Source organism: Engystomops pustulosus, chromosome 11, assembly GCF_040894005.1.
Source record: "Engystomops pustulosus chromosome 11, aEngPut4.maternal, whole genome shotgun sequence".
Classification (NCBI taxonomy): Eukaryota; Metazoa; Chordata; class Amphibia; order Anura; family Leptodactylidae; genus Engystomops; species Engystomops pustulosus.
In genome coordinates, this window is record NC_092421.1 from 15036315 (window position 1) to 15048885 (window position 12571).

General features: G+C 40.9%; 1 protein-coding gene across 3 annotated transcripts in view; it reads right to left on the reverse strand.

Moving 5' to 3' along the window:
- PHYHIPL (phytanoyl-CoA 2-hydroxylase interacting protein like) overlaps positions 1-12571 on the reverse strand; it is a 96132-nt gene that overhangs the window by 17345 nt on the left and 66216 nt on the right. For all 3 annotated transcript variants that reach the window (XM_072131208.1, XM_072131209.1, XM_072131210.1), the window contains one exon: positions 4470-4666. In XM_072131208.1, the coding sequence (XP_071987309.1) occupies positions 4470-4666 (197 nt within the window). The remainder of the gene's footprint in view (positions 1-4469; positions 4667-12571) is intronic.

Here is a 12571-nt window from a genome sequence, read left to right on the forward strand (position 1 = left end):
TGTAACGATGAAGCCCATTAAGAAACCTGGCACAGGGCAGACAGAACTACTTTGACTTTACAGATAAGTTGGGATAACTTCTGCGGGAGATAATGCAGAGAATATTGTCTTGTCAGTAGCAGCCTCCTGATTAGACGACTCTGCAATGGGAATAAATCTGTATAATCCAAAATGCACCCAGCACACAGGCGGCAAATTAAGCAGATTCCATCTCATCAACAATCAGATTTGTCGAGTTATCTGTGCCAGATATGATTTTTCTTCCTATTAAAGACAATTTAAAGAAAAATAGAAATGAGACTTTGTTACACATTAGAAATGTGTGAGGTTTATTTGCCAAGTACTGTAATATTATTAATATATACAGGCGGTCCCCTACTTAAGGACACCCGATTACAGACAGCCCCTAGTTACAGACGGACCTCTCGTGAAGTCTCTGAATGCTTTACTATAGTCCCAGACTGCAATAATCAGCTGTAAGGTGTCTGTACTGAAGCTTTATGGATAATCCTCGGTCCCATTACAGCAAAAAATTTAGAAAATCCAATTGTCAGTGGGACAAAAATAAAATTTTGCCTGGAGCTACAATTATAAAACATACAGTCCCGACTTACATACAAATTCAACTTAAGTACAAACCCAAATACCCCATCTTGTATGTAACCCGGGACTGCCTGTATATGGTTAGAGGCATACAGTACTCTGAAGCAGTCTGCCCCCAGGCTACTACTTAAATGGTGCATCTAAATTAGAGAAAATCAGAGCACAAAATCCTTCTTCTTGGCACCTTGAGCAAATTGTGCAATAGCTGCAGGGTAGGGATAAGGCAGCAGTTGCCGGATTTACCAACATTTACGCCAGATTGTTATAATTGATAGAGCAGGTTTATGGCTGCATTTAATTACGTTTTGAATGTAATTCAATCGGAGTGAGGAGAGGCTTGGCCCAATGTGTTTTAACTGAAACACATGACATTGGTAACAAGTACCACGCGTTTTACATGCATAATATATGCTGCTCGTTACCGATTACATGCGTCTCGGCTCCTCCCGTTCTGACCGAATTGCCATTCAAAAAACGTAGATCAACAGGAACATGTGACCTATTAAATACCTCAGCTGTTGCAGAACCTCATAAGGAAGAGTTCAGTGGCAGATGTGGTATGTGAGAATAATACAGAGGTGTTCGAGGGTCTTTATGTGTTTTTGGGACTCAGTCAGTAGAGCTCCATAACGGGGCTGTGCAAGCCGTATGGTTTGTAAAAAAATAAATAAAAAGCAGTTTAAGAATAATAAACTAAGCAACCTACACACAGGTCACATAGGGAGCGTTCACACGTGGTGTCCCAACACAAGGGTTATCATGTTACAATGCATTTGGCTGCTTCATCATAGTAACATGAAAATGCATGCATGCATTCAGATGCATGTGTCAGAAAGCCACCCTAAGGTGTAAAGACAGGCTTTGACTTGGGGGAAGTCTGCTGTTCTTCCCCCCCTACCCCTTCCACAGTCTAAGTCTCCCCCTTTGCCTAACTGCAGAACGGGGAATGGCTACAACCACACCAATTCTCCTCTCTGTCCCTCTATTCTGTGTGATCTCCCTCCTGCACAGCAGAGCCTGCTGAGAAGATGATGGGGGCCCCTGGGCATGGGCCCCGTGTGCCCACCCCTCAATCCATCCCTGATAGTGGCCACACCTGGTTACTGCAGATCAGCTCGGTACATGGAAACCCTTTAATTGAAAAAACAGGAAAACGGGGAGACTTGAGGATAAATAAAGATGTGAATGGGCTTGTACGAGTCTTAGAACAAGTACATCACAAACACAAGTTATACCGGATCTACAGCTGCAAATGGCTGCAATTATAGATGACATGCCACATACTGACAAACATTCACAGGCCGCATATGATGTCACCAACATCAAGAGATCTCCTACAATGAGCAGGTCCACACACCCAAAGGCGGCAATTAAGGCTTGTAATAATTGCCTTTCTATTACTTTCCAGATAATTGTTCTTCCACACATTATACTGACAGTCCCCCGGGCAAGGGAAAAGTCCGCAAGAATGTGAAATTCCCTTTAGCACTTGTTAAAATGTTGAAGACTTGGCGGAGGCTGCGTCCAATAATAAAGCTCAGAGCCTTTCTGATCCCACCTAAGCTTCACCGCGAAGAAAAGGAAGACCCAACAAGTACATTTTTTAACTTCATTGAACGTCGTATAAACGAAAAGTGAATACAAAAAGACTTTATAACAAATTGTAGCAAAGTGTTTCATTCACCACTTACATAATGTTCTCATTCCCTAAGAATCTACTTTTCACTGAAATTCCATCTTTATAGCAAGACAGTGAGTGCAGTGTCACATTAGGCTGGATTCATTCCTGCTATGGTGTAAGGCTATATTAGGAGGATTTACAATGTATCCTTACTTATAGATGGCTACAATGTATCCCAATGTCCGCTTATACAGTGAGTGGTGTTCTCTGGTTCAGCTTCCCCCAGATGTCAAAGGTCACAATGAATATGGTCTGCTACAGTAGTTTATATCTGGGTAAAAGTATATTTTGACATTTATTCCATATTGAACTTTTTTGGAAAGGTTTAAAGGAAATCTACCATTTGTTTTCATGCATTGTGCCAAACATACCTTTGGAATGCTGTAGCTACACTGATGCAGAAACATATCTTGTTTAATCCATGATCCACGTGGTTTTGCTCAAAAACAATTATAAAATTCAGGACCTTGAGAAAGCTGGGTTGCATACTTGTTGTAAACTCATTGCACGGAGCTTCCTAAAATGTCCACACAGGACGTATCAACCTGAGCTGGATGATACACAGCAGCTGGGGGATGGTGTAGCGATTGATTACTTATGCCTGTCAGGGACAGCACAGTGATTACATCATTCTCTGGAGCAGTGCATAATTAATGTAAGAGGAGAAGCGCCGGGGCAGCCACAGGAGCGACATAGCCTCATTATCATAAATGTATAATTGTTTTTTTCAGAAAAATTCAGGGATATGTTTCTGCATCAGTGTGCCTACAGTATTCTCAAGGTATGTTTGGTTCACAATGCATGAAAACAAAAATGGTAGATTTCCTTTAAAATTTGCATTGTGGGAAAAAAAGCTCTGTGTACCGCTACGTAATCTGTGTGCACTATATAAAAAAAGGAATATAAAAAAAACCCTGAAAAATCACTTTGTTGCATTTAGCTGACAGGTGTCCTTTAAAGGCCTAGCTACACATATTAATGAAAGAATCTCCCTAGCCCCCCAACAGTTATGTCACTGTGAGAATCCTCGCTTTATTAGAACATACCACAAAGCAGTTCCATACTGTGGCATGTAGCGGTCCTATCGACAAACCCATCTTCCAGCAGTCTGGCGTTTTAGGGGGTGGGCCAGGCACTCCCCTCCCTTCTTATTCTTCCTGGACCGCCACTCCCATACCGGATGCTGGCGGTGACTTCCAGGCTTGGATCGCTGGAAGATAGGTCAGTCGCAGTACAGCACAGCTTTTTGGTATGTTCTGATAAACCTAGGATATTCACAGGGACATAACTGGAAGAGGGCTAGGGAGATCATTTCATTATTATGTACAGCTAAATTGTTTTATTGAGCTGACCAGTGTCTTTTAATAAAGTATTTATCCATTCAAATTATAGAGGCATCATAAATCCATGAATTGCATGACACCATTATTGGCAATACTAAAGAATATCATGATTTCTCTCCTGTTACAATTCATATATAAGACGCACCGGATTATAAGGCGCACCTGATTATTAGGATGAATGACCAGCAGGTGGCAGACCTGTGCACAGTTCAAGGCAGCTGTTGTCTGTAAGTATGGTTCATATTTAAGGCACACTGGACTTATGTGCCTTATAGCCCGAAAAATATGGTAGATTCTCTATGCACCCCCAGAATATAAATTGTATCAGGTGCCTATGTTATGCTGGTAAAACACAAGATTTTTTGCACTCCTTTTTGATATACCTATCGTGTAACAAGAGGTAAATTGCTGATGAGCTGCTGAGCCAAAAACGGGTCCCTCCTCGCGGGTGGCGCAAGGGTTAGTACACATGCAGCACAGCAGAAGTAGCAGTATCAACAACCTTGGCCTATATACTGCAGTGTGAGCATATATTCACAGCTCCCACAGAAAAAGGACCCCTAATCAAAGGAAATTAGGCCACCATTCAAGCCAGTGCCATCCCAGTTTTAAAAATGAAACAATCTATCTTAAAAGAATACAGTACCTTCGTGTACAACAGCTCCTAAAGCTTCTTTAACTTGTAATGTTAAAATTGCTCAATAAAAACTTAAAAAAAATAAATAAATAAATGGGACACATCTCCTGAAAACCTATTTCTTTTTGACAAAGTAAAGGTCCGCATAATACACTCAGACACCAGTGGATATTACTACGTTTTGTTAAAATTGACAAAAAATTACCTTGTGTTTAAACTTGTTGGAATTCTTGTTCTCCTTCTTATTCAGGTCGATAAAGTAGTGCGTTATCCGATCCTTGGATTTAGGATCCATATCCCACGAGATCTTGAAAGAGTCACATGTGATATTACTGATCTTGATGTTGTGAGGGACAGGCAGCTCCTCCATCTCTGCGATGCCGCTGTCTTGAGATTTATTCCCTGAAAAGAAGGAACAGACTACTATTAATGATATCTAAATATATCTTACCAGAAGATCATGTACAGTATTTTTCGGACTATAAGGCGCACCATCAATAAATGCCTGCTAAAACGTCTAGGTTCATATATAAGGTGCACCGGATTATAAGGCGCACCTGGTTATAAGACTGAATGACCAGCAAGCAGGTGGCAGACCTGTGCACAGTACAAGGCAGCCGTTGTCTGTAAGTACGGTTCACATATAAGGTGCACTGGATTATAAGGATAAATGACCAGCAGGTGGCAGACCTGTGCACAGCTAAAGGCAGCTGTTGTCTGTAAGTACGGTTCATATATAAGGCGCACTGGACTATAAGGCGCACCTTTGATTTCTGACAAAATCAAAAAGATTTTTAGTGCGCCTTATAGTCCGAAAAATACGGTCAATCCGCTCAGACATATACAGTCCTGCTAAGGACTCATCACCAAAATATCGAGGGTTGAAATGTAGAGTTATGGCTCAGGTCCCTTGGTTGCGTGTGTTATGATTAGTGGAGCTGTCGGCTGAAATCTGGATTCTCATCAACAACAAAATAGAAGTTTCTCATGGATCCCTTGGGCCGGGCGACCGTGTATTTCCTGCATGGGAAACTCTTGGGAAGCATTACCCTGCATGCAAGGATAGGATGGCAGAGGATGTAGGTCTGTGACACCCAAGGATCACTTTTTGGGTGCTCCAAAATCAAATTTGCCCTCCTTCCGAAACATTTTATTTCCACATCCATACATTCATGATTTCCATCCAAAAAAAAAAAGGATTTGCAGTGGAACTCGAGAATAACAATCAACACCCAACACAACAAAACCCAAAGCCAGGGACCAAGGGGACCAAATTTGTCTCTTTCTGCCCTCTCCTGTGGATATGTTCATTTATTGGAGTTTTATGGGTCATTCTGTATGGCCTTTCCTTTATGTTCAAATAAAAAAAAAAACTCTGCACCCAGGACACATTAAACGGGTATTTCCCATGAAAACAAGATTATTAAATATACCCAGGGTAACAAATTAACACACATTCTCTAATTCACGGTTATTAACAAAAAGAAAGCATTTCACAGATATAAGTCCAGCCTGTCTGTATCAGTCCTGGTGTTTACACTTTTGGTTGTCCCTGAAACCGACCGTAAATCTTCTGACTATGGTCAGATTCTTCTCATGAATAGCTTTTCATGTCTGCACACTGCAGTGCTCTCTGCTCCTCCCCCTGCATTACAAGACCATCTCAGACACAGGCACTTCCTGGCAGCAAGCAATAGTTGGCAGAGTTTACTCTACAAGCTACAGATAGCCAAGGTCTTTATCTGGGAGGGAGGCATATAGCAGAGCGGACTCTGTGTGTTATAGCCGAGTTAACAAAGCTGAGAGTGTCACTGTGTTTTTTACACATTGCAGGGATCTCATCTCACCTCTGATCTGTCTCATCTCTCTTTTTGTGTGTCAGATGCTAGTAGATGTAGAAAATTAAAATGTTAATGTTTTTATGATGAAAAGTTATACAATTTTCCAATATACTTTCCGTATCCAGGGGCATAACTTGAGGGGGCGTGGAGTGCAACCTCTACACCCAGTCGGGGGCCTGGCACAGACTTTGCACTGGGGCCCATCAGCTTAAAGTTACGCCACTGTCCGTATCAATTCCTTCTAGATCTCTGTAGAAAGCTTCTATGTTTAATTCCAGTGGACAGAAATCTGACCATGGTCACACAGGTGCACAACTCATTAGCAGCACGGAAGGTAATCAGCACCAAGTGATATAACGAGCGGTGCACCTGTGTGACCATGGTCAGATTTCTGTCCACTGAAAATAAACAAACGATTTCTATAGATTGACAGCAAGCAGAGATCTAGAAAACTGTGAGGAATTAATACAGAAAATATATTGGAAAATTGTATAACTTTTTATGATAATACAAACAATAACATTAATTTTCTGAAATGGAAACACCCCTTTAAGACTGGAAATACAATGTAACATATTCCCTGGAGCAGTGGTGCTTGCAGGCAGAAAGTTTTCATGGAATTATATTTACAGACCCGTGAAACGAAATATGTTACAAATTTATGAGTTTTACCCTTTAACTTCACCATGCATTGGAATTATTCTTATAATACAGTATAATAAGTTGTAAAAGGAAATAAAAGACTTTGCTTTTTACGTTATAGCGCCAATTTCTAACAAAAAACCCTGACTCTTCTGTGAGAGACAAATGTGAATTCATAATACACTATTGTCAATCACCAGAGAATCCGTGCTACGATTCACAAGGCTGCAGGGATTAGCACTTACGAATACACAATGATGACATAATGAGGTCTTCAATGGGTCTACACAGAACGCAACACAAAGCCAAGTTTGTTTCCTCCGTGACTGTGTAGCACTTTTATCATCTATTATAAAAAGCAATTTACAAGGTCTCTACAGATTTAACAAGTGTCTATTTTGTACAGTAATGGCTTGTTTTAGTACAAAAAAAAAAAAAAAAAAAAGTTCTGAAATACTGCAAAAAAAATTCCTAATGCGTAGTGTAGAGGGCCTTCAAATATTCCGGAAAAAGATTGGAAAACTAGACTGGAAGATTATAGTGGTGTATCATAGGACAATGTTCACATAGGGAGGACTGCAAGCCGAGCTGTAATGTTGTAATGTAACATGGGCCGTGTACCAACACAAAAAAAAGCACTAAAAGAATAAAAGATACTTGGTGAAGTATGGTAGGGCATAAACTGATCGACACAAAGTCTTTGGGCCAAGCAGATAAAATTATCCTTTTTTAGCCCCTTGGAAAAAGACCCTAGTAGAATACAGATTGGGTTGTTTAACCCCTTAAGGACGGAGGGTTTTTCGGCTAATTTCTCGCTCTCCAACTTCAAAAATCCATAACTTTTTCATTTTTCCGTGTACAGACCTGTGTGAGGGCTTATTTTGTGCGTAACAAATTTTACTTTCCCGTAATGTTATTTATTTTAACATGCCGTGTACTGCAAAGCTGAAAAAAAAATCCAAATGTGGAAAAATTGAAAAAAAAACGCACGTGCGTCACGTTCTTGTGGGCTCAGTTTTTACGTCTTTCACTCTTCGCTCCAAATAACACGCCTACTTTATTCTTTGGTTCGGTGCGATCGCGGTGATACCAAATTTATACAGGTTTTATTGTGTTTTAATACATTTTCAAAAATTAAACGAATGTGTACAAAAAAGAAAAACATTTTTTTGCCATCTTCTGACGCTAATAACTTTTTCATACTTTGGCGCACGGAGATGTGTGAGGGGTCATTTTTTGCGAAATGAGGCGACGTTTTCATTGCTACCATTTTGAGGTCTGTGCGACATTTTGATCATTTTTTATGTTATGTAAAAAGGTGTAAAAGTCGCATTTCGGACATTTGGGCGCCATTTCCCGCCTCGGAGGTCACCACCGGCCGTAACCGTTTTTATATTTTGATAGATCGGGCATTTTGGGACGCGGCGATGCCTAATATGTCTGTGATTTTTACTGTTTGTTATGTCCGTTCTAGGGAAAGGGGGGTGATTTGAACTTTTAATATTTTATTAATTTTTTTTATTTTTTAAACTTTTTTTTTTCACTATTTTTTAGACCATCTAGGGTACATTATCCCTAGATGGTCAGATCGCTGCTACCATATACTGCAATACTACAGTATTGCAATATATGGCATTTTTGCAGGTCATACATTACAATGAGCCACTGGCTCATTGTAACGAACCTGCATAAACCATGTAGCCTTGTGTCAAAAGAAGACCCGAGGCTACCATGGTAACCGATCGCCGCCCCCCGATGACGTTCGGGGGCGTGGCGATCGAAAAAAAGATGGCCGGCGGCGTTTAGAGGGTTAATAGCCGCGATCGGTGCAAGCACCGACCGCGGTTATTAGCGGTGGGGGTTTTGTGCAAAATGCAAAAACCCCCACCTCTGTATGAAGAGGACTCAGCCCGTGAGCCCTCTTCATACATCCCTTATACCTCTGCGCCGTAGAGCTACGGTGCAGAGCGTTAAGGGGTTAATATTGAGTTAGAGCCTGAGCCTATGGTGGGCCGGGCCAACAATGACTACAGCCGTTGTCCTGCTCTGGACCCTTTGACCAGACATGTGTGTCCTGAATGGTGACAGTATATCCTACCTCTGACAGAAAACTCTCATGGCCATTTTTAAAAAAAACTAAAGTCATAACATATACATCCACAATAGTCTACTGGTCCATCTGTAAGCGCCAGGTTTAGGCAATATTAATTTAATTCGGATGTACCAGGTTATATCTTATATGCACTTGTTCTCATATCTATATATTTATTATATATAATTAAAGGGGTTGGCCACTTTACCTCATGTTTTTTATAATGTATGTGTAAGTGTGGGCAGGATGTTTGGTAAATTACCAATATACATATATTAATAGCTCTGCACCACTTTCTTGCTATGTAAAGTGCAGCCTCCTGTCCATTTCTACCTCATCAGCCAGACATTCATGACCATAAAGATGGAGGGTCATGTGATCGCCCTACCAGGACCATATTCATAAATATAAGATCAAGGTCCTGGCAGGGCGATTGTTCATGGACAGAGAGAGATAACATGACCCTCCATCTGCAGAAATTTTATGGTTAGAAATGTCTGGCTGATGAGGTAGAAAAGAACAGGATGGTTCACTTTACAGAAAGTGCAGCAGAACTATCAATAGATGTATATTGGGAAATTACTGTACTCAATATCCTGCCCCCTACACTTACACACACATTACAAAAATTAATGTCCTGTGCCCTAAATAAATGTTTTAGTTAAGTTGAAATCTTTGCAATGGGGCCTAATATGACGGGCAATGAATAATGTAACCCAATATAGGATTACAGGCAGTCCCCCGGGTTACATACAAGATAGGGTCTGTAGGTTTGTTCTTAAGTTGAATTTGTATGCAAGTCGGAACTGTATATTTTATCATTGTAATCCCAGCCAGAACTTTTTTGGTCTCTGTGACAATTGGATTTTAAAAATGTTGGGTTGTCATTAGAATCAGGATTAACACTAAAGCTTCATTACAGGCACCTGTGATAACTGTTACAGCTGTTTATTGTAGCCTAGGACTAAAGTACAGTAAATTACCAATATCCAGAGGTCCGTTTGTAACTAGGGGTCGTATGTAAGTCGAGTGTTCTTAAGTAGGGGACCGCCTGTATATCCCCCAACTACTGAATATGTTTATCCCCACCGTGCTCACTATGGACACCGCAGTGCTCTGCCTCATACATAGAATCATCACACACAGTTTCTAGAACCAGTCAAGCGCAAAATTGGATTCATGCAAATTTCTGTACAAATACTCAAGAAAGATTTTTTTTTTTAGTAACAACGTGGATCGCTCTGGGACTATTAGGACACATGGGAGCCCTAACCAAACACTGTAACATCTCCGCCTGTAGAAGCTTCAGACACACAGGCAAAATACTGCTGGAGGAATCGAAAAGAAGAGGCAAAGGGAAAGTCATTTAGTGCTCATTTCTTCTAATTGAGATTCAGCGACTTCCACCACATAGAGGTTTTATTGATAATAAAAATGAAAAAAGTAGCACTCTCAAAACATGGTATATTTTTCGGTGTACACACCTACAATACAGAAGATAAGAAAAATATTTCCACGGATCAATGAGTGTCCCTGGTTTATCATGCTTGATATTGATGCTTTAAAAAGTCCTCCTGATCATGCTGTTCACATTTCCTATAAATCAGTGGTGGCAAACCTATGACACTCAGAGCCCTTTCTGTGGGCACCCAAGCCTTCACCCCAACACAGAGTTTGCCAGCTAGCACTCAAGGCTTTCTCCGGTGATCCAATACAGCCCAGGACGTGCCATGCTCAGTGCTATTTTAAAGCGACATCCTCACAAGAAGGTGTGGATAGAGACAGATTATTATTGAAGCTCCTGCTCTGGCTCCCCCGATTCTTCCTCTTCAGGGGACCCTGGAGGGAAGCTACAATCCAAATTTCTCCATCTTTTTATTGTATTGGTGAACTCCGCACACCAGTACGATTAAAACCTATGATACAGAAGGGATCAATAAGTTACTGCCTAAAATGTCATGTTGGCACTTTGTGACATTTGAGAGGGCTTGGCTTGTAGCTTTGGCACACTGTCTCCAAAAGGTTCGCCATCAATGCTATAGGCCAGTGATGGCGAACCTTTTGGAGACAGAGTGCCCAAGCTACAACCAAAATCTACTTGGACATATAATGGAGTCTATTGTCCGGGGTAAGGGACCGTCCCTTTAAGTTTTAGTTGCCAAGTGGCATCTGAAAAACATTTAAAAAAACAAAACATGTTTAAAAAGAGTTAATTACAGCGGTGGATGGGATACACAGAAAAGGAGCTCTGTCCGAACAGTCACGGCATAATATTGCACATATATATAGGTAAACAGGCAATGCCTATAACCTAAGAAAGGTGTCTTATTAGAATATGTATGAAGTAAAGTTCTTACCCATGTGGATAATCTAAGCTGGCGTGACCCGGGTCGCTCCATGTTTTGTCAATGTTTTTAACCAAGATTAATAAAGATCATCATTTTTTGCCATTCAACTTAGTCGTGCATAATTTGGCTTGATCTCCTGTTGGAGACACAATCGGTTATATATAACCAAAATCTACTTGTATGTCGCAAAGTGCCAATATGACCATTTAAGCAGTAACTTATTGATCGCTGCTGTATCACAGGTTTTAATCATATTGGCGTCCCGAGTTCACTAATACAATAGAAAGATCATTGAGAAATTTGGATTGTAGCTTCCCTCCAGGGTCCCCTGAAGAGGAAGAATCAGGGGACCCAGAGCAGGAGCTCCAACGACAATCCATCTCTATCTACACCTTCTTGCTCTTCCTGTAGTCCTGGCAGGACTACATGTTGCTTTAAAATAGCGCTGAGCATGGCACATCCTGGGCTGTATTGGATCACACGAGAAAGCCTTGAGTCATAGTTGGCAAACTTTGTGTTGGGGTGAAGGCCTGGGTGCCCACAGAAAGGGCTCCGAGTGCCACCTCTGGCACCAGTGCCATAGGTTCGCCACCACTGCTATAGGCCATACTTGCCTAAAGGTTCCCTGCATCTCCAATACTGTTCCACTGGGTGGAATCTTGGCTGCAGATAAACAATAGAAGACCGCTGCATATATATAATATATATATATATATTTTTTTTTTTTTTTCACCGTCCTCTGCAATCATGTGTTATTGGTGTCACGTCAGTACTTTTAGCAAGCTAAATTTAACTGATGCTTTGTACATTTGCATTACGGTTTTACAGAATTAAAAAAAAAAGTCTTTGTTCTCCATTTTTATACAACTGTCCCTATTAGTTAAGCATTTTCCACGCTTTTCTGTCTTATTATCGCCCATAGATTTCTAACTCTCTCTTAAAATGTGCAGTGAAGCGGTAACACACCTCCTATGCAGAATTAAATTAAGGCGTCTGTTGTCAGAAGTTTCCAGCCCTGTGCGAGCTGTCTGGTCTCATACTGAAGGATCCTGATTATTTTGCTTTTGTTGATTGCACAAGAGTACAGACAAGTGGGAGGAATCAAGTAACCTAACCAAAGAGCGATACCTACACCCTGCTCCCCGCATACAGGCCTCATTCTGAATCTTTAAGTAGGGAAGAAATTGCTCTCCAAGTGACAGCGCTTCCTAGATAATCAAGGAACTTTGCTAGACTTTAACAAGTAAATACTCTTGTATCCTATAATCAGAAAATCTGTTGTAAGCTGCGATACAATGTAACACTTTGGCAGCAGTTCTTAGCACAGTGAGAAAATCCTGGAAATGTGAGATTTTGAGTATGTGGAAATCCTTCACTGTTCCTG